Source organism: Abramis brama, assembly GCF_963993115.1.
Source record: "Abramis brama genome assembly, chromosome: 16".
NCBI lineage: Eukaryota > Metazoa > Chordata > Actinopteri > Cypriniformes > Leuciscidae > Abramis > Abramis brama.
Window position 1 is genome coordinate 23685693 of NC_139978.1, and position 22861 is coordinate 23708553.

At 37.2% G+C, this 22861-nt stretch overlaps 1 protein-coding gene across 2 annotated transcripts; it reads right to left on the minus strand.

The window, feature by feature from the left end:
* Positions 1-1978: 1978 nt before the first annotated feature.
* slc16a4 (solute carrier family 16 member 4) lies at positions 1979-21177 on the minus strand. Of its 2 annotated transcripts, XM_084087502.1 has the most exons (11): positions 20859-21177; positions 20172-20292; positions 19088-19195; positions 15348-15480; positions 15109-15241; positions 14891-15034; positions 14635-14796; positions 13849-14424; positions 7421-7632; positions 5102-5195; positions 1979-4180 (listed from the first exon to the last, which is right to left on the minus strand). In XM_084087502.1, exons 3-11 carry the CDS (start codon positions 19108-19110, stop codon positions 3975-3977), a joined length of 1683 nt encoding a protein of 560 aa, XP_083943628.1. In that variant the 5' UTR covers positions 19111-19195; positions 20172-20292; positions 20859-21177; the 3' UTR covers positions 1979-3974. The 2 variants fall into 2 exon arrangements, with proteins under 2 accessions (XP_083943628.1, XP_083943629.1); XM_084087503.1 differs by lacking the exon at positions 20172-20292 and having other exon boundaries at positions 3848-4180; positions 20859-20993.
* Positions 21178-22861: the final 1684 nt, after the last annotated feature.

Genomic DNA, 22861 nt, shown 5'->3' on the forward strand with positions numbered 1-22861 from the left:
AAAAATTATTTAATCGCATAGGGCTTTTTTATTTATTTAGTATACATAGGACTGTCATAATTTCTACCTTCACAATGAATGACACTGTTAATACTGGTATTCTTATGAAGATCACTTTATAAACAAAGACAAACAGGAATTTTCTGTACAAACATAGATTTCTGCCCATGGATATGAATAGAATTAACAAGCTGACATATTATGTATGTAACACACATTCAGTTATAAAAATAGTCAATCTTCAAATTTTACAGTACATTTAAAGAAATATTGGTGTTTTATTTCAAATTTCGACTCTATTACTGTCTCATTTTGAAGGCTGCGCCCTCCGGAGGTCATATGTCATTGACACTGCCTCATTTCAGAAAAGTAACCAAATTACAATAATTTACTCCTCACAAGGAACAGTCAATTTTAAAATGATTTATTTTCTAAAAAGGAAACATCCTGGATGACATATGCGTTCCACAAAGGTGACCTCCGGAGGGCGCAGCCTTTGAAATGAGACAGCTTTTATTAGAATAGAGTATAGATGTGGTGTCCTATTGACCAAAATCTGCTCTTTGCAAAAAGATTTGGGTACTGACTAATATTAAATCCATTTGCATTAACAAATACACCTGATATAATTCATCTCTATAACATTTTTACTTGTCCAGTTTCAGTTACGCATTGAGAGAATACCATGGCAGTGAGTTCTCTCAGTCCATGGCACTCAGCTGTGGTCTCTTATGTTTTCTCTTGTGTCTTCACCACAGTTCTGACTGTCTGGCCTGTCTTCTGATGCTATGGAATGGGCCTGGTAACTTGGTAACCGTAGGTCTCCACGGTAACACTCAAACCCCTCCTCTGGCCTCATTTGCATAATCTCTTTGTGTAGTCTTGGCACTTTTCCCTCCCCACTTTTCCAAGCAATGAAAAGACCATATTAAGTCTGGACAGTCCAAAACATTAGCTCATTGTTCCTGGTTGTAGCTTAGTTCTCACCATAAGCTACCACATGATGACTATAAAACTATTTCAGGCCTCACAAGAGGCTTTCTACCCTCTGATCTTAATAAGAATGACCTTACTACGCTTGAGTGATTATTGGAAACTCAAGTTAAATGTGCAAACTGAATACAGCCAGAATTAGCTTTTTAGAAAGTTAATTCTAAACTATTATACATGTACTAATCATTATAGAGGAGAGTGATCATTGAAATTCTTCATAAATCTATTGACCTATCTGCATCCTCCGCTGTTATAACTTAATTTTAACACCGACTATCCCTCTAGCAAGTATATATGCTGAAATATTATTTTTTTCACCGATGTGCTGATCTGAATGGGTTCCAGGTGGACAGATCTGGATCTGCTGAGAGAAACTGTTAGATGGTTTGTTATTGATTATAAGCCTTTGATTAGTTTTTCATGTTTTCTTTTATGCATGTAATTAATGAGATTTTGCTACACCTTTTTATGTGCTTTTTTTGGTGTCTACAGAACATCAGTGTTGCATTTTGGGTATCCATCCATCAGTGATTAAACACGAAATAGTCTCTCATCACGGCTCACATTTCTGTAAGTACAAGTTAATGTTTTTTTTAATCCAAGCATTTTTTTCTCTCTCCATATTTTAGAATTGAGTAGGTTCATAATACTATTGGGTGCTAATGATTTCTTGTAATACAATATTTAAAAATGTTTATATTAGAGTAATGATGCATTAAAATTTGAAATACTGCCTACCATTGTTGTATGTACTACATTGTGTTCTCAATAAAGATATTTTTACACTACTTTGTTTTGATTTTGATTTTACACCAAAAAGCTAATAATTAAAATAATGAATGTACTTCAGACAGTTGCATTTTAAAGATTGTAGTATATTCTGATTTGAAGATAAACTCTTTTCTTTTATATTTTCCTCATGGGGAAAAAGGAGAACATCTCTCAGGTATCAACAAATGTTTTACAAAAAACCCAGTTGCTTTGTCAAATTTACTGCGGGCTTTAATTGCAGTCATGTAAATCTTAACAGCTGTGAGCATTGTCAACAAAATAATTATTCAAAACCTTCAGAAACAGTAAAAAACAAAAACACTTTCAGTTAATAACCCCAATACCAGCATAATGCTATCACATTTCCACACAATTACAAAATCATTAACAGTACAGAATTACTGAAGTCTGTCATTGACAATAATATTGTCATTGTGTCCCCTTATTCACCCAAAAATGAAAATTCTGTCATCATTTACTCACCCTGATGTTGTTTGAAACCTGTATGAGTTTTTTTGTTCTGTTGAACACAAAGATATTTTGAAAAATGTTGGTTTCTGGTCCCCATTGACTTCCATAGATTTTTTTTACTATGCAAGTCAATGGAGTCCATCAACTGTTTGGTTAAAACATTCTTCAAAATATCTTTGTGTTCAACAGAAGAAAGAAACTCGTACAGGTTTGGAACAACTTGAGGTTGAATAAATGATGACAGAATTTTCATTGTTGGGTGAACTATACCTTTAACTGTCTTTAAGGCTAGTTTTTGAGTTAACAAACAATGTATACAACATTACCAAAACATTTCTAACCCATTTCTCCAAAGAAACTTGCCTTTATTAAACAATTAAGTGTGATAAAGAAATGCTTTCTGCAAAAAAAAAAAAAAAAAAATAGTGGCCAGAGTGTGGCATACTGTTCTTATATTTGTGATGTGCTTATTTGTTAAATGGTCACAGTTGTGCGTGTATTGCTCATTCTTGTTAGGAAATACTGTTTGTATTTACTTGCTGATGAAAGGAAAGAACTAGACATTCCAGAACATGGATTGCCTGTTAATAGATACAACATTCCAGTCGCAGTACATCATTAGTGCCTCTAGAGGGCAAAAGCTCACGCAGAACTTCTTGAGAGAACTGTAACGTGTGAGCAGTAACTAGATTGTATTTCTATAAACAAAGGACATGTTCAAAGGCATAGATTGATAAATTATATTTCTATTGCATCTTTGGCTCTCATTACATGATATTTAGCACAGTCATTGTGTACAAAGGCAAATAGTGGCGATAAACATGACATAAAATAAAAAATGACAATAAGTATAAAGGATCTGCACTTTTGAGAAACTCTCCACTTAAAGGCTCACCATCTGGGCCTCTTGTACAGGTACATATGAACCCACAAGCCAAATGGCCTAATTCTTGCAACACTTGGCTCATTAGTATCAGAAGAATATTCACTTGTTCCAGCAAATCTCTTGGTTGTTGTCAGTAGTGAATGACAGTGTGACTGATTTGGCACCAGTGAGAAGAAAAGTCCATGTCTGGAATATTCTGCCCCCAAATGTATTACAGTTAGGGCACTGACGGCAAAACAAAATCTATGTTGTTTTCGGTCACTGTGCCATTATGTAGTCATTTACACAGCTTCATAGCAACTGATACACATCAACAGACATGAACAGGCATTAAAGGCTCAAAATGGGGACTCACAGAAGAAGCAGCCATCTTAGGCTTATTGCATAGACCCATCACCATCTGACAAAATACCCTTCTAGTATTATTTGAATAAAATGTGTCATGTGATACACAAATGTACAAGCATGTCAGTGGAAGCTTTTGAGTCACTTTCTAGTGAAGGAAGATCCTGATTAATAATGTGCTGGAAATTAAATGCTTACAGTATGTGGTGATGAAGACTCTTCATTTTGTTCTTGTGCTGATTTGATTGTCATTAAAGATTGCGGTGAGGGAAACGTACTATTTGTTTATATATCAAACCAATTCAACAAAATCCATTCTCATTCACCCACTAACAAAATAGTTTGCATTGTAGTGTCCTCAAGCATTCATTTATTGGTCTCTATATTCAAATGGACATTAATTTGCTTGCCACACTGTGGTCCCGCCAAATGTTCAGGTCAGGTCCTCTTCCGATCAGAACCACATGACATGGTGGAAAGTAAAATGGCTTTGAGTTTATTTCCTTTATTATACAACACCATTCCTCTGAGGCGCCGGGCAGAAACAGCCATTATTCCACATCAATTCTTCGCTCATCGTCTCTAGGCGTTTCTTTCGGGCTTGCCAGCGTCTCGCCACAGGCTCGAGAAAAAGAGAAACTGATGATAACAGGTAACACGCACCTGCCAGGTAGAAGGAGCAGTCGTAGGTCTGTGTGTAGTCGTACAGGAAGCCTTCAGGAAAAACGCAATGCGTTAGACATATTCAACTGTTGGCAGAAGGAATGTTTCCTTAAATAGAAGTCAATGAAGAAAACAAGGAAAAAAGACTTTAGGTTTTTTTTTTTTTACTTTCCCTCGCAAGATACATTTGCGAACAGTCAGTAACCTAACGCTTAAGATGATGGACAGATGGAGAAAACTTTCTTCACTTTCCAGCCCAGAATCTCCCACACCTGTTTTCTGACTGGATACGCTTTTAAAACGACGGCTTGTTTTCGCCACGCAAGCAAAAGCGGGTCAAGTCCGGAAAGGCCTTGGGTAGGATAATAAAATCAGTTTTGCTTCCCTGGCTGCTCATTATTTTTGGTAGGCGGAGGGATTGTGGAAGGGGGCCCTGACAAGATGGTTCATGTTAGCATAAGTTTAACGAGTTCAGGGCAAGGTCTATACTCGCCTTCCTAAAGAGGCCCCTCTGCAAGACTTGTATTTCCAAGAATTGTCCCTTCGGTTTACAGCTGTTCAACATAAGGAGATTCTGTAATGGGATTTATTACTGAATATTGCTAATAAATAGCAGCAAATAAAACAAATAAATATATGTTCTATAATCATGAAAGTAGCCTAAAGGTATTTGTTCAGCATTATATTATGATGAAAAAGTGCCTAAAGTCATTTCAATCTAACCAGACAGGTCATCCTATTCTTAGATGGGTTAACATGACACCCATCTGTAACCCACTTAAATTGGAATATGAAACTAAATGACCGCAGTGTCCCTCAAGCCACACACACAGAAGCAGGCTTGTCTTACACATTATAAAGACTGGCCAAGACTTTCCAAAGCTGCAGGTTGTTTTTGTGAGACATCAAGACTGCATTTACCTATTGATGCTTGTGTGATCTAGTCATGGAGCTCATTCAAACTCCACATACCTGCAAGAGGAGGACCTGTGAGACAGCCAAGCCCCACAAAGAACATTGAGAACCCCATCGAGTTGTTCAGCTTTTCAGAACCCACCAAGTCCACCTGGAAAATGCAGACAGGAATATGAATGATATTTATGACATATGACAGATTATGACTTCTCTGACTAGGCCAGAAGAAATGGAGCTTTAGTTAGCATACTCTTTGATATGGAAAATAGACAAAGTTTAAAAAGCACAGTAAATCCCATATTCTTATATTTATAAATACACTTCTTTTCCCCCAAAATGTATAATTCTTTATCTAAAATGATGCTTTATATCAAAATGAATGTCCATTTCATACACTACAGCAACATTATATATATGTGTGTGGTGTGTGTGTGTATATAGCCATGTGATGGATTATTAGACTATATTATCATTATTATACAGTAATTCAGAATTATTTTTTCAGCATCATTACTCCAGTCTTTAGTGTCACATGATCCTTCAGAAATCATTCTAATATGATGATTTGGTGCTCAAGAGACAGTTGTTCTGCTTAATATTTTTTTAATATTTAAACGGTGATAATTTTTTTCTAGGACTTTTAATGATTAGAAAGTTCAAAAGGACAGCATTTTATATATATATATATATATATATATATATATATATATATAGTCAAGTCAAGTCAAGTCAAGTCAAGTTTATTTATATAGCGCTTTTCACAATACAGATTGTATCAAAGCAGCTTCACAGTATTAAATTAAAATAATACATCAGTGCTTGTTTCTAGTGGAAAACGTCCACGTTTGGTAATGCTGATCAATAGTATTGTTGATTGATTAATTAAATTAAATACCCCCAAATATCCCCATATATATATATAATTTTTGTGTTAACAGTATAAAAACTCTTTAATGTCACCTTTGACCAGTTTAATGCATATTTGCTGAATAAAAATCTTATGCAGACCCTTAACTTTTGAATGGCAATTTTCGCTTTTAACATTTTCTAGCACCACGCAGTATGAAACATTGCTGTAATGGAGGAAATTCTTTCACTTTTACTCATCAATCATAATAGAACCGCTGATTTGCATGCCACATTTGGGCAAGTAATGATGGGTTGACAACTTGACACAAATGGTGTTTTCGTTTTTATTTCGTTTCTTTCTTGAGGTTCAGGGAGTTTTTTCTTTTTCTGTTCAAAGCAATGTTCAACATAACTACTTTTTAAATTCAACAAGCAATACTTATTTAATGTCCATGCATGTTGGCAAAAGACTGTTTTCCGCCAGGGTCTTTTTCTGATTCACTGAGAGTGTTTCCATAGGTTGTAAAAATATTTGAAAGGTAAAACCTAAGATTCCTTCCAGAGGAACGGGTGCACTGCAGTGCTGACTGTCAATCTATCCCTCTCCCCTTACACTGCCCTGCACAGTATTGCAGCACACTCAATGTCTCAATACTTAGAAAGGTACGGAGACCTTTTCATGAGCACATTTAATAAAAGTGAAGGAAGCAGCACTCAGTACTAGGATGTCGTCAAACCCTGCCAGTCCGGTCAGTTTACATACATTTTTTTCTCACTTAAAGAAAGAAACACCAACAAAACTCTATGTACCTACAGAACAATTTGCACTTACATGGTCTTTTCAAAACTGTTCCAATTTAAGTTCAAACCTTACATAATACAAAAATGAATGAGACAGCAATTTGCTACATTTCTGCAGTAATACCATATTGACATTGAAAAATACTATTAAAAAAATTTAGATGTAGCAGAACACATGCACAGGTGTTAGTCTTTCAATTTCATTACTATCTATACAAAATGAAATGATGGTAATGAAATCGAAAGACTAACACCTTTGTAGGTGTTCAGCTACATCTAATTGTTTTGATAGGATTTCATTTTTTTAGATTCTGAATTTATTTTAATATGGTATTACTGTAGAAATTTAGAAAATTGCAGTCTTATTCATTTTTGTATAATGTTAACTTAAGTTCAACCGTTTTTAAGAAAAGTATTAAAACATTAGCCTGTAAAGTATTTAAACATTAACCTGTATGTGCATAGAGTTGGAGGTGTTTGTGTCGGAGTGAGAGAACAATTCATGAAATTTGAAAGTTGTCATCATTGAATGCATTTTGTTCCAAAGAAATGACAAATGATCCACAGTTTATCCCACATAGACTGCTGTTGTGTTCACTGGTGAAGAGTTTTGAAAAAAAATGACCTAAGTATTGAGAAATGGGTCCTAGCGATTGTCAAAAACTGTAATGTCCATATCATAACTACTCAGTTTATACAGTTTATACTCAGTCTGCCAGTACTCACCAGCACAGGAAGTAGTAGGGCCATGTACCCCCCACAAAAGATGGCAAAGAAGATGGCGTAGACCATGAGCAAGATGTATGAGGTGGCCAGAGGGGAGAGAAGATTGACCACACCACACAGGATCAGGTAGGCCTTATGGTAGTGATATTTGTGAACTAGATTCCTGTCTGTCACCCAACCAGATGCAAGTTGGGACACCGTCTCTGTTATACCTGTGAGACAGAAAAGGCGCTGAACTGATGGACTGAAAATGGACCACTTATTGTTGGATTCTTCAAAGGTTTCATGCTTATACAGTATTGAAGTATTATATTAAGCCACTAGCAGATGGCAACACATTAATGAGTAAGCTTTAAAGATTTTCTCCTTTGAATAAATCTGAATTTGGTCAACCATCATCAGTTTTAAATGCCGATCACTGCAGCTTGGTATCTTATATAATTACCTCACTCTCATGTTGTTCCAAACCTGTTTGACCTCTTTTCAGTATGCAAATGACGCAGGGCTGCCAACTTTTGAGTTTAGCTTGGAGTGAGATTTTTTTTTTGTAAAAGCAAATAACAAAGTGTACTTGTCAAAACATTTGGTAACTAAATAGAATTTTATGAAGTTTAGTGACAACATGTTACAATGTTTACATTGTACAATGACTGGTATAGGATACAGTTTTTATTATTGCTTGACAAAAATTTCAAGATTTCAATTCCATTCTTGTGATTTGATTCCGATTTTGATTCAATATTGACTAATTTGGATACATGTTTATTTTAAATTTTATTTAAAAAAATAATCTCACCTAATGCTTTAAACATAGAGGGCCCAATCTGCTGGTATTATTAAAAATAACATTAAATTAAATATAATGCAGTTTTTGTTATAATAACAATTATTTAATGACATAAGTAAAAATATAATAAATATATAATATAGTGCTCAGCAAAATCTCCTCTCTAGCTATTTTTTCTATTCAATTAACATGCTATGGTCGTTAAATGGCTTTCCTGAGGTAAATGTAACGTTATGTGACATAATTGTTCTCCTGCTGTTATATTGACCTCTTTCCGTGGTTGAAAAACACTAATTGGTCGATATTATGTATACTTTCGGTAAGTTGTACTGCATCTTTAAATAAAAAAGTAACAGATGATCGGTTCACGTGCACTTGAACTGAGGCGCTCAGCGATCTGTCACGTCACATTTACCAGCGCCAAACGTATTTTTGTCTGAATTTCGTAATAAAATTGACGGAATCTAAGAGCTGAGAATTAGTTTAATATTAAAAGTACCTCTTTGCTCCACAATTTTTCTGTGCGTGAGAAAATGGATGTGTGGCGTGAGAGCGTGTGAAAAGTGTCAATTGCGTGAGTCTCACGCTCAATGCGTGAGAGTTGGCAGCCCTGGGGGCTGTGACTGTCAAGATGCAAAATGACAAAAAGCACCCTAAAGGTGTTATGACAGTGCTCTAAATGACTTGTGTATATACATTTAGTCATTTAGCAGACGCCTTTGTCCAAAGCGACTGACAAATGAAGACTAAATCATGAAGAGACAAAAACAATGCAAGAAGTGCTCAAAATACAAAGTTCCGGCATTGTATATATTTCAAATCATTCATTCAATCCTTTCCATTTGTGAGAATCAAGGATGCATTACATTGATCAATAGTGACAGTAAAAACTTACAACATTACAGAATATTTCTATTTTAAATAAATGCTGTTCTTTTGAACTTTCTATTCATCAAAAAATCCTGAAAAAAAGTATCACGGTTTCTTGGGCATCAAATCCGCATAGAATGATTTCTGAATGATCATGTGAGAACGAAGGCTAACTAATGGCCACTGAAAATTTAGCTTTGCCATCACAGTAATACTGTGTTACTGTTTAAAATTACATTTTAAAATATGTTAAAATAGAAAACAATTTATATTAATATTTCACAATATTTCTGGTTTTACTGTATTTTTGATTATCAAATAAATGCAGCCTTGTGAGCATAAGAGACTTCTTTCAAATTTTTTGAAAAAAAGATACCCATCCCAAACTGATCTAACAAGAAATAATGAAAAAGAGTGCTTAGCATACTGTCAGTCAGGCATGTGCACAAGTACGGCTCAACCTGTGCAGAGCGCGTGCCCTTTTTGCCCTTTTTTTTGGTGGTGGTGGTGGTGTTTTTTTTCTTTTCTTCAATAAATCAATGCTATTGTTCACCCTTTACGTCTGTCTTTCTGTTTTACAAATATTTAGCCAATGAAAGTTCTTAAAAAGCACTTGTGTAAATCGTGTTCGATCCTCGAACTGTCAGTAAGCCTGACAACTCCGCCCCCTCTATCTTGACTGAATTAACTGAAGTCCCACAGCAGCCGCACAGCAGACAGCAGCTGAACGAAGTTTTGCCAGGGTAAACAAAGATCTTGTTGTTTGAATAAGTACTAAACATTATGTCTATAAAGGCTCATATTTTATTTATTTGATGTCTGACTGAGACGTGGGACCTGAGAGAGATGACTAGCATTTGCTATCTAGTCATAGCCAATACATAGCCTACACTTACTGTGCATACAGTATAGCATTTCATCTTTTATAAAATGAGATTTTGGCCAAATGTATTTTACAACAGGAAAAACTGAGCGCCCATATAGCTACAACAAACTAGTTTGTAACCTGTTGATGAAACGTCGGCGCCGTTTTAATGACGGACAAAATGCACATTTGCACTCATTCACTGGTCAAAAACCCTGCAACTGCATTTGAGGTTGACTTTTGTAAAATGTTAACAATATATTGATAAGTAATACAACATATAATTTGTTTTACCATTGGAAAAGCACAGGTGCACCCCCACGCTGTTTCGTACTGGAACTTACACAAAGTGATCCTTGTCACCTAGGTAACATATATTTCTAAGAAATGTCTTCTTTGATTTATGATTGCTGATTTAATCATGTTATGGTAATAATATTAAATTATGGTTAATTCAAGGCTGTTAATATGCACGTATTCACTATCTAGCTGAGAGGGGTGCCCTTTTTCAGTTTCAACACATGCCCCTCAAAAGCTCTGTGCACGGCCCTGCTGTCAGTTAATTGCTTTTAGCCTCTGCATGGCGGAATCTATTTTTCAGTTCAAAGAGTGGCAGAAGAACAGAAGTAATGATAACAGCTCAGTTATTTTGTGGCGTCCTGTACAAAGCGTTCAGTGCTGGTTTGTACTTGCTGTTCTCAGAACCGCAGTTGTGATTGCGTGTCCGTGTGCTGCAGAGCTTTATTGAACAGTCTAGGAAAAATCCTGATGCAGCACTATTGCAGATTCATACATACGCAACAGATCCAAAGTGTGACACTCACTGCTGACATGCAGGCTGCCGCAGTTTATTGGATGTATAAAAAATGCACATATGCCCCATTGGATCATATTTATCCTGTAATTCATTCATAATCTCTTAAGTAACGAAATGTTTACACAAAAACCAGAGGTGTTGGCATGATCAACCATACTGACCAGGGCTGTTTCCCAAAAGCATCGTGAGCCTAAGTTGATTTTAGAACAATTGCCACCAATGGTCTCTAAGATCAACTTAGGCTAAAGATACTTTTGGGAAACACAGCCCAGCTCATGTAGAACTGACGGCTTGAGCTGATGCTGCAGTTCATGCACATGTGGGGTCATTTATTGCTGGCCAGACATAAAACAAAACAGCTGCTCAATGTTTGCGTGTCCTCGGTGCACTACTAAAGGTGATATCCTGGTGTGCCCCGCTTGGACCCGAAGACATTTTGTGCGTTGTTTGTGTGTTTAAATCCCAGCAGGGCCATTGAGTTTCACAGCTGTTCCTGTCATGCTTTGTACAATGAAACTTTAATACAAAATCTCAGTGACAGAAAGTAGCAAACTGCCTTTATATGGAGGAGCCTAGTCCACAAAACTCTGTAGTGTATAGGGGGACTTTCACCAGGGTAATCGGGCATGTGACAGGTGTTTGTGTCTTTGTGTACTTCACCCAGTGGACACAAAAGGACTGGACAAATGCAATGTCCCCACTACATCAAAGGCGGACAATAGGCCCTCACTGAGGTACAGAGAGTCCAAATGCATGTCCGATCGCTACTAGCTCATTAAAACACAAAACGTGTTTGGCTCGTCTCCTCGCTCTCTTTTGTCCGCATTGCTGCCTCGGTGGCAAGCCACACAATGTCATGCACTTCAGAACTGGGCACAGAACTACCAAGCTTCGCGTCAGCTACTTGGGCTGTTGCTTAGCGACTTCCCTCAGCGTGTGACCTGCCACGAGGAGGTGAGCTTTAGTTCCCTGCACACCCTGCCTGATGTGAAAACTGCAAAGTGCAGGTGGGAGGGGGTGGGTGATATGAGACGTTTGGAATACGCGAGAAGTATATTCACACTGAAAATTCCAAAAAGAAAAAATTTATTAACCGAAAAAACTAAGTGTGAAATGTCGGATACTATATTCTCTCAAGTTCCATAGCGGAGAGGGGGAGGCTATCAGACTCTAATGCTGGATTACAAAATAACCGTATCAAATTCATTCACTAAACGGTAGAGTACTCTGTAAAAAATGTTTTTTTCAAAAACAAAGATTATTGGAGTACATTTTACAAGAAAATGCTATTTCAGTGTTTCTACTTCCAAATTTCATGTTGTGTTAATGTGTTTCTTGACGTTTCTTTGTAATTATTTGTGAAACTTACTAGCAATTTTTTTCTGGAAGCAGTTTTTTTTTGACAGCTTAAATCAGGCAAAACAGAAAATGGCAAAAATGTATTAAATACAGTGGCTTTTAAAAGTATTTGGACACTTACAATTTTTAAAACAAATGGCATCTGTGAATAAGTGATGCTAAACTTTTCCTGTTGAGCCATTTTTGCAGTGTTTTATTAATTAAAAAATGCTTTGCCTGAAATGTGTGCTTTTGAAGTATTTAAAAAAAAATATTATTTGGTTTGATATTTTGTCATATTATTAGAGACATTCATACATTTTAGGTGAGACTCTGAAAAGTGACTTTTTGGCTTACTATATAAAGTAGGGATACACGATTGCATTCTATTCTTAATTTATTTTCACAAAATAGTTAATTTTATTACTGGTCATTTGGTCAGTTACCGGTTATAACATGAAAATAACCAACAGCTTATCGCATCGGTCAGAATTTTATTTAAAATTAAAATAGGGCCTGGCACGTTAAAAACGACAACAGACATGTTGTGAAAAGAGAGCCTTCATCAGGGTGTGTATTGCATTAAACATATAGATAATTAAGAAGGTCTTGCATGTTTAGAGTACTACATGTCCTGAAAACATGTCGGTGGGCGTGGGGGGTGGGGTAGTATTCGTTACTACTATCTTTTGGTAAAGAAATGTAAATTGAAAAACGCATGTTTGAGTAAACTCATTTGAGTAAATTTTCATTCACTACGGCATTTTTGACAGGGCACTTACAAGCCCTCTGGTTTTAGCCACTGGGCTAAAGTTCATTATTTATGTAAGAGAACTCATTGCATAACACTGCAGATTTTAAACTGCTCACAAATAATTAATGTGAAGTTGGCAGCGTTTGCATCAACCCTTTGAAGCCCATATGGGAGCACATCTTGCTGCAAAGCACAATGGCTTTAGTGCATCTCTCAGGTACGGCTTTATGGCTTTCCAGAAACACAGCACTGATGAAGCCAGAAAAAAAAATCAGTTCTCTGGCACCGCTAATGACACGCGGTCCACTAGCACTGACATTACAGAGTCTTTTGTCTTTCAATTTTCCACAGCACAGCTCAGCAGTGCTTACGTCCTATTGATTTCTTCTACTGTAACACATTATTAGTGTACAATTGAACTGTTGCAGCCAGAGAACAGCAATAACAAACATGCTGACTAGAGGACTTTTTTATGCAATAGGTAACTCTGAAAGTTAGGTAACTTAGAAAGAGAGTTAGAAAGGTAACTTAGAAAGGGAGACCGAGCTTTTGCCATAGTCGGCCCCAAATTGTGGAATAGCCTTCTGTTATCTATTAGGGTAATCGCTACAGAATTTCTGTTTAAAACAAAACTTGTGACACTGTCACACGACACATTTTTTAACCACTCTATATATTATATAAAACCTACCTTTTACAGAAGGCTTATAATATGCGAGTCTTTCTGATCTTGTTTTCTGTATGTATAATGATTTTTGTACAGCACAATGGTCAGCGACAGTTGTTTTAGTGTGCTATATAAATAAACTAAAACTAAAACTAAACTTTGTAATTAGAATCTTCATGTAACCTTGGTCCCCAAACCTTTATCTATATTTTCCCCTGCTAATGCAAAATTAATTCTGTAAAAAGAACTTTATACTTAAAATAGACGACAGTGGGAAAACAAAACTCTAGTGTTACATACTGTAGGTTGGTGAAAGGTAATTTGACTCACCAGCCACAGAGATGATGAAGGAAGCATCCATGGGGTCGATGCCCAGGTTCCGGGCCCTTGCAGACAAATGGAAGTAAGGGATAAAATAAGCCAGCTGACTGAAGACTAGCGACCAGGTGTAGATGCAAAAGAAAGGGTTCTTCAACAGCGAGAAGTCCAGCACTTTTTGGGAGGTTTCAGGAAGAGTTTCTGTTTTGCTGTTCTCAAGTAACGCATCCACAGGAGAAACCCCATTCATCTCAGGGGACGTTTTAACTTGGCTGCCATCCGTTCCGTTCACACCATTCTGGATGGATTTTTTGAGTTCCGGATGTGGAAGAGTGTTCTGCTCATGAGCTGGGTTCTCTATTATAAGTGTGTCCCTGTGATTGGTGGATGAGCTGTCCATTTTGGAAGTGCCATTGGACACAGGCGTGTTGCCATTCATATTGTTCTTAAGAGGATCTTTCTCTGACCCAGCCTGATGAAGGGTGGAGTTTGACATGGGTGAAGCTGGAGGTCTAACGTTAATGGGCCGCAAAAGCATCCCAGAAGCCACAAGGTTCAGCATCAAACCTCCCAAAATCAACAGAGCTCCTAAAGACAGAACAAAAAACAGTCAGTGAAAATAATAAGATTTATTTATTTATTGAAAGGAATTGACACTTTTATTCTGCAAGGATTTGTTCAATTACTCCAAAATTACAGAAAAGACATTTATATTGTTACACAAGATGTCTAATTCAAATAAATGTCTCCTCAAAGAATCCTGAAAAAAATCCATTACATAAGCCGAAAGCCAATTACCCTGCCAAGCATACTGATCCAAAAGCAGCTGAGTGAAAGGAGCGAGGGCAAAGGTCAGACCCATGCCAGAGCGTCCAATAGAATACGCAGTTGCCAGCCTCTTTCGGAAATAGGTCACTGTTACAACAGATGTGGCCTGATAAAGAAGAGCAAACCCGAGACCTGGAAAAATCAAAGTTTTGTAGATGACTTATTGCATGATAACCCTCCAATATTTAACTTTGATTGATAAAACAAAACATAACAAAATACTCACCAACAACTAACCCCATGCTAATATAAAGGTAGATCACGCTGGTGGCAAATATGCTGGAGAGAAAGCCGGCGCTGACTAAAAGCGCCCCCACTATGGAGGTAATCCTGTTCCCCAGCTTGGCACAGGCCACCGAGGCCAAAGGACCTAACGGGTCACAAACAAAGTTCATGACCTGTCATATTAACCCTTTGGTTCAAAGGTTGCTATGGTGACCATACCTCCGGAGAGCCTGAGGCTGGACATTATGGATCCAATCCAGCTGATGCTCTCGGACGAGCCTCCAAACTCATCCTGCAGTGCCACAAAGAAGATACCAAAGGTCTTCAATGTACCCATCACCAACACGTTCACCTGAAAAGACACCAGAAGATTTTAGCTCAATACAAAAAAAACTCCAGTTCTATCATAACAAAGATGCTCTAAATCAAAGTATATAAAAGTGTCATTCATGACATACCAGAAAACAATGCAGAACCACCATCCAACCCCAACCGCCATCTGGTGGGTCCACATACACAACCTCATTCTCTTCATTCTTCATGGCCTTGGCTTTTTCTTCATTGCAGGAGGTTTTGGCAGCCTTGCCATCACTGGAACATTATCACATCCACTTAATCCATTTAATACACTTACCCCCGGTCTCACAGACAAGGCTTAAGCCTAGTCCAGACTAAAATGCATGCTTGAGCTGTTTTACCTGAAAGCAACTTGCACTGAGATATCTTAAAATATATCAGTGCCATTGTTTTGTCTCAAGATGCACATCAGTAATGTTTTGTTCTAAAGCATATTTATAAAAGCTACTTAAAAGCCCTAATTGAACTAAGGTTTAATCCTGACTTAATCTAAACCCTGTCTGTGAAACCAGGCCGTAATACAATACATCCACTAGTGAGAGATAAAGTTTCATCAGTATCATGAGACCATGTAGACTGTTCACAGTGTCAGTCCAAATCCAATTATATGTGGATCCGATTGGAGTGTGATCTAAAGCCTCGTTCAGACTGTCAGTCCAAATCTGATTTTTGTGCATATCCGACAGGAATCCGGTCACATTTAGCAAATGTGAACGCGGTATAAAAAACATGTACTAATCCATTTTTGAGCAACATTCTTGTGGTTTGAAATCCTATACAAAATGCATTTCTGGAAATCCGTTTCATTCTGAGCGCTCTAATCAGATTTCACATAGTTTATGTCACTTTCTTTCCATTTAAAACGTAAACATGTCAGACATTGTTATAGTAAATGTGCTGAAAGTCGCTGCAGAAACAAGGTTGTGTTGTTGCAAAGTGCCGGTCGAGCAGAAAATTACAATATAATGGAGACATGTTAAATTTTGTTTTCAATTCAACAGCAACGTGGAAGGGTTCACAAAAAGATGTTGTCTTATTTACAACATGACAATATGTAGCCACCGCGCTGGACTACTACGTCTTCTGAGGCAGCGGCAGAAACGTAGGTGGCTGCTGGTATGCGCGGCTTTATTCCATGCTGTTGTCTCCGCCGGTCTCATAACATGTCTTCATTTAAAGCCAAGGCTATTGTAATTTTCTGCTCGACTGGCACTTTTTAACAACACAGCGACCTTTAGCATGTTTCCTATAACAACGTCTGGCATGTTCTCCGTGACTCGATAAAGCTACGTAAACCACGCAAAATCCGATTAGAGCGATCAGACTGAAACAGACTTCTAGAAATGCGATTTGAATAGGATTGTGGCTCAAAACGGATTTCATGTGATTTCTCGCGTTTACACTTGCTAAAGGTGATCGTATTCCAAACGGACATAAAGATCAGATTTGGACTGACAGTCTGAATGAGGCTTAATATAGGCTACTGTTAATTTTCTGAAACATACAAAAAAAAGGGCTTCTGTGAACACATTAGGTAATTTACATCAACAGGTTCAATGAAAACAAAGACAAATGTACCAAAAATGAATCATTTTTGATTTTTCCAATAATTTCTCTTCTATCTCTTTTGCACTGGACCCAAAAACAGTATCGCCAGCATAATGTGGTGTGATTTTAGGCTATTTAAATATTTTCTGTTCCAGGGGGTAGTAGATTATGATGACATCAGTAGTACCATGCTCTGTTTAGAGTGGTTTAAATTTGAGTAAACATGAGGATGCCACTGGTTTAATCTGGTGACCAGTATGAGGTGAGGTGTTTTGGATCCAGGCAAGAGACCTCTTTATTTACAGCTGATACAGCTGAATACAATGTGTGTCTAGTACAGTGTTCGAAATGACACAGAGAGACTGAGCGAAAGAACGGTCAAAGGGTAACGGGTTCGTTCAAACAAGCACCTGGCATAAAGTTAACCAAACTGCGAGTCCCTGTGCGGAGGTGGTGGATCCTTTGAAATATTTCACAGAGATAAATGTTTGCTCAACAATAAATACAGAGCAATCAAAGTCAGCACCACAGGTGGCTCCAGCTGAAGCAGGAACATGATGAAATTTGCTGATTTTAAAACATATGTGTGCATATTTACTGTACACACAACATCTGTATAGAACTATATATTTTTTATCTTAAAGGTATAGTTCAATCTCCAAGCTCCAAAAAGCACAAAAAAACACCATCAAAGCCTCATAGAAGTAGTCCATATGATGATATTTAAAAAAAAAAATTATAAAGATAAAAAGATAGCTTTGCATGAGAAATAGACTAAAATGTAATGCTTTATTAACTGAAGTCATGGTAATCATTCAGTTTCATTGTATGAAAAGAGCAGCTTGGACATTCTGCTATAAACATCTCCTTTTGAAGTAAATGACAAGAACATGTTCTTTGTTGAATGAACTATCCCTTTATCTAAAGACTGCCCCACACTAAGATTTTAAAAATTTTGTGAGAGACCACAAACATGACAATAAAAAAAATTCATACATTTAACGGTTTTGTTCCCATAGTGTGTGGAGTGCCGCAATGTGACCCAAGACAGCACACCACACACTAACAGATTCCATTCACAAACAAAAAACCAGAGTCCCGACTGTGGACATGGAAAAATCTCACAAAATCTCTTGCGGTCATCACACCACAGGGAAATCTGATAAAAAATAATCTGTAGAACCATCAAGATAATCTGAACTTTACCAAGGATTTTCGGAAGAGGAGAATTGAGCCCAAAATGGGCCTGATTATCTTGAAGTGTGTATGCTGTTAAGTGTGTATAACTTTTAAAGACAAAAACAGTTCTGGAAATTCGGTGTTTCATTGATGAAAACACAACTGTGTCAAGAAAATATGTGGTTTGTCTCGTTCAAGTAGTTGGCTGTTCCTTCAAGAGAAGATAGACATGTGGAGAGGCCAAAGCATGCAGAAACTGCTTAGAGGATTACAGAGCAATGAATTGGGCCAGTGTGTTGTAAGTGAAAACATTTCCTTCCATGTGCTTACCGCGGGCCACCCCGGAGTGTGTCTCCATGTGTGTGTGCTTGCATGCATGTATGAAAGATCACAAGTGTAAATGCCTCGGTTCAAGGGAAAGTGCAGGAAGTTATATTGGTTAGGTACTGCAGCAGACTATACGATCCACCCTGTTCCTCACCCCGACACTTCCACTCAAAAGCCTCTTAAAAATCCACAAATTGCATTTTTGGTAATTGCCCTAGGCAGCAATTGAGTGAGCAACATTAGTGAAAAATGCATATAGACGAAAAGGGCGTCCATTAGGCACTCAAGTCTTAAAGGAATAGTTGACCCAAATTCTGTTATCATTTACTCTTCTCAAACCTGTTCCAAACCTGTATTAAGTTCTTTCTCTGCTGAACACAAAGGAAGATATTCTGAAGAATGCCGGTAACCAGACAGTTGATGGACCCCATTGACTTCCATAGTAGGAAAAAAAATATTATTGAAGTCAATGGGGTCCATCAACTGTTTGGCTACTGATATTCTTTAAAATATCTTATTTTGTGTTCAGCAGTAGAAAGAAATTCATACAGGTTTTAAACTACTTGAGGGAGAGTAAATGATGACAGAATTTTCATTTTGAAGTGAACTAAGAGCAGAAACTAAACAAAACATTTTAACATCCTAAATATGACATATTCAATTTTAGAGTCACTAACATGGAAAAGGAGAGTTGTGGATTATGATAATAATATAAAATTCACAAAATTGATCAATAATGTTAGAGCCATGCTGATTAAATAAAGGGACAATGGAATTGCAGACTCACCAGTGTTGCTCTTTCGGCAGCATAGTTGTAGCACTTGTAAATGAAGAGCCTTATTTATGTGTCATCTTCTGCATGAAGCTCAACTAGTAGATCCCGTATTTGACAAACCTGTTACACAAAATCTGTTATAATTTGCTGTGTTTTGGATCTTCCCCACACAAGAATCTTTAATCATTAGGTGTTCAAGGTGTGCGCATACTTAAAATAATAGAATAGTTTCTCACAATTGTCATGCGTGCTGTCAGACGCATGACACAGTTAATCCTACATTCATTGTTAAAAATGTCTGACTTGTGAATCACAAGCCTTCATAACTGCGGTGACTTTTGAGGTAAAAAGTCAAGAGTACTGCTTTTGGCGCAACAATTTTTTTTTACAAAATTGTAGGTTGTTGGCATACCTGTGAGGAACTTTACACCCCCGTGATTGTACAGCAGTTTTTCTTGTATTGGATTTTTGAAGGAGGTAGGTCCTTTTTAATTAGTTATATCACCTTAATTCAAGTGAGAATTGCATTTAAATCTATAAATCTCACTCATTTGATGAATCTGCAAATGTTATCTTGTCATTGTGACATTACAGCTAGGCGAAGGAAATCCTTTGACCTCTCCATTGATTTTCTGTATGTTTTCTAAACACATATTCACAGAAGTACATTTCCACACATTGGTTCCCAGTGTCTTCACATCAAACATTTAGATTCTACAAAACATACACACCTTACAACAATGTAAAACATAATAGTAGGTTTGGTAAGATTGAGTAAGATTAACAGAGCATATTTTAACTCTCTTCTAGTCTACTTTATTAATGCACTGCCATTGCCATAAATGAAAACTGGCCACGTGACTCCTAACTTTTATTTAAACAAATGTTTTGCACCCTTCAAAGATGCACATTGGGAACGCACTGTTCAGGACATCCCACATGTCTACAACGTGATCATCCTCAGACATCAACAACTACATCGATGACAACTAGTGAGGTTGTATAGTTAAACGTCTGAAAAAGCTTAGTTTATAATCCTATACCATGGCACAAAACATTGGGGAAAATCACGAGGGTATTGCAAGTATGCACTTACCCCAAACGCCCAAACAGATGCTGTCGCGCGCTGTCCGCAGCCGCATAGCGCTCGTGTGTGGTTCGCGCGAGCCCAGCGGCGTTCATGTGAGTGCGCGCTACTGGAGTGCAGTACTTTACACCTATCGATAACAGTCGATGAAAAACAATGTCATTAAACCTCCGGCATTGTACTATCAATGATTCGTGTTCGGATAAAACATGTCGGGTTTTACTTTACTGTAAGTAAAGCAGCCTAACACTAAAAAAAAGTTAATCCCAAATAGGTTACCTGCCGTTTTACACTCATTATGTTGCCTACCAAAATTTTCAAATAAATTAAATAATTAACAAAACCGCGAAAACACATCACATTTGCTAGATTACAATGATTCAACTATTAATTTTAAAGGTAAACAAATTCGAAAAGTAAATAAAATGATACTTTTTTTCAAGTAAAGCATCAAATAGGCTAGCCTACTTTATTTATTACTTACTGAACACAGAAATCCATCAAAATAAAAATAAAAAACATTCGCTATTAAAAGGACTCGTGAGAGAGACACTTAAAAAGAGAAACTGTAGAAAAACTTGTTATAGGCTATTTAACTTGTGACGTATCTGCAACCGAACAATTTATTCTGTGAATTGTCAAGGACCATTTTATAAATGGAAACATATGATTGGCGACAGAAAAATAAGAACTTACCATATTTCCCGAAACGATATCAGTCAGTTTATTCCAGATTTCACTTGTTAAGACTTAATTTGTGTAGACGTTTCCTAATGCGCGCATCTGCAGTTGCGCTGCGGGCAACATCCGTGGATTTCCCGGTTACAGCTCCTCCTATGTGCTGGTATATCTTCTCAGAATCATCCCTGAACATGGCTGGACCCCCTGTGCTGGATTTCTCTTACTTTCTGAAAGTTTGCCCTAGTCTCTGAGTATCTCTAGGGTCACATCTGACCCCTTGGACCGGCACAGATCGGATGCAATGCGCTCAGGCTGTGCAGAGCCAAATACTGCCCCAGTGCATTTAATGACCATGTGACCGGAACCTAGTAGCCAAGCAATGAAGTGGAACTCATTTCAGAGGCTTTCCTGGACTGTGCCTATTTGAAAGAGGTCACTACACTGTGACAGCTTCAGGGGCAAATTATGAATGCATAGGTATCACCATGCGTGGAAAAACCCTAAATGCAGTAATGCGAGATGCTCAGGCCTTTTAAAAGGTTGATTGAAAGCAAGTTAATATTTGAGGCTGTTAGAACACAGGTAAATAGACAGTAATGAATGACAGACTGTCCTGAATGATCTAGATATTTTAATACTGCAGCAGGTAAACATTGCCATGTGTCAAGTGTCCTCCTTTAGTCAGGTCTCATTATGGCACAATGACACACCTTCCATAAATACTCCTGTATTCTGAAATGTTATAATAACCATACAAATTTACTTAGAGAATATTTATATGCTGACTTAAGCACACACAAACCTTCTGCAATGTTTAGTTTATCCCGAAATTGTCAAACTATTTGGGGCTGCAATTCAGATAATATAATATGTCCTTTTGGTTGTATATGGCATTATACAAAAAGATCCAGTGCATTTCTTTCAACTGTGTTTTTCTCTTAATAGTCATGAAATTATGTAATGTTTACCCACACATGCTAAGATGATGATTACATTGTGTTCTGTTCTCAGTGCTGTTTTTGTGCTCTGAAAGTTAGACATTCAGAACATCTACTAAACATTACAAATAATACATTACAGATACAGCACGTCAAAGAATGGGACAAAAACTATACCTTGATTTCTTAGCATTCATGCTACTGAAGGGGGTGGATTGGAATCCACTGCTGCTTCAATGCATATGTAAGGAGTGATTATAATCAAGGTATTAATCAATATTTTTCCATCTAAATATCACACGATCTCAGGTTCACCATACTATCTCTTCACCATACCTAGAGATTGGCATGGGGTACTTTCCATAAGATCATCTCTCAATGCAAATCAAACTAGCTTTTAGGCTAACTGAAATAAAATCATGCCAATCTCTAGGTATGGTGAATGCTATGTGATGATGTGGGGCTATTTTAATTCCAAAGGCCAAGGGAACTTTATCAGGATGCATAGTATCCTAAAAAAAAATATAAAAAAAATACTTAAAAATAAAAATCTGCCTGCCTCTATGGGAATTTAACATAGGGGTGTACTCACTTATGCACCTTGTATTTTAAGGAAGAACATTTATTTATTTACGATACATTATTCATTCACAAAGAAAATTGGTGTCCTTAAAGGTTGGATTTTTCCTAATTTTTTAAATTAAGGCATTAAGTTCAATTTCCAAAATATGATTTTTTATTCCTCTTTTTAGTCAACTTTAGCATGGGTGTATTCACTTATGCATTGCACTGTACATCTGTTTTTCTAGGGTACTCTCACAGGGGTCAATGAAGTCTATAGTGTAAGGGACCATCTCTTTGTTAAAACCTTACTTTCCAGTTAGACTAAAGCATAGCTCTCCTTGAGGGAAATAATGCATTATCTTGATGTTTCGAGACGACTCTCCTGTTTATAGTTAGAGCCTGGCCAAATCCAACCTTGGAAAAGCTGTGTGTCAGTGTGTGTGTGTTAGTCAATCTCCAATAATGCCAGTGGTTCCTTAACCTGTAACCAAAAAGACTGAGTTGGACATGCTGGCG

What these genes read in the sequence shown, in the direction of transcription:
- slc16a4 (XM_084087502.1), bottom strand. Translation starts at nt 19,110, where the DNA reads ATGCTGCCGAAAGAGCAACACTG. An exon ending in TGGTTCTGCATTGTTTTCTG is followed by an intron (nt 15,242 to 15,347) that starts GTATGTCATGAA and finishes GTGTCTTTTCAG; the next exon opens with GTGAACGTGTTGGTGATGGG. An exon ending in CACAGGTCCTCCTCTTGCAG is followed by an intron (nt 4,181 to 5,101) that starts GTATGTGGAGTT and finishes TTTTTCCTGAAG; the next exon opens with GCTTCCTGTACGACTACACA.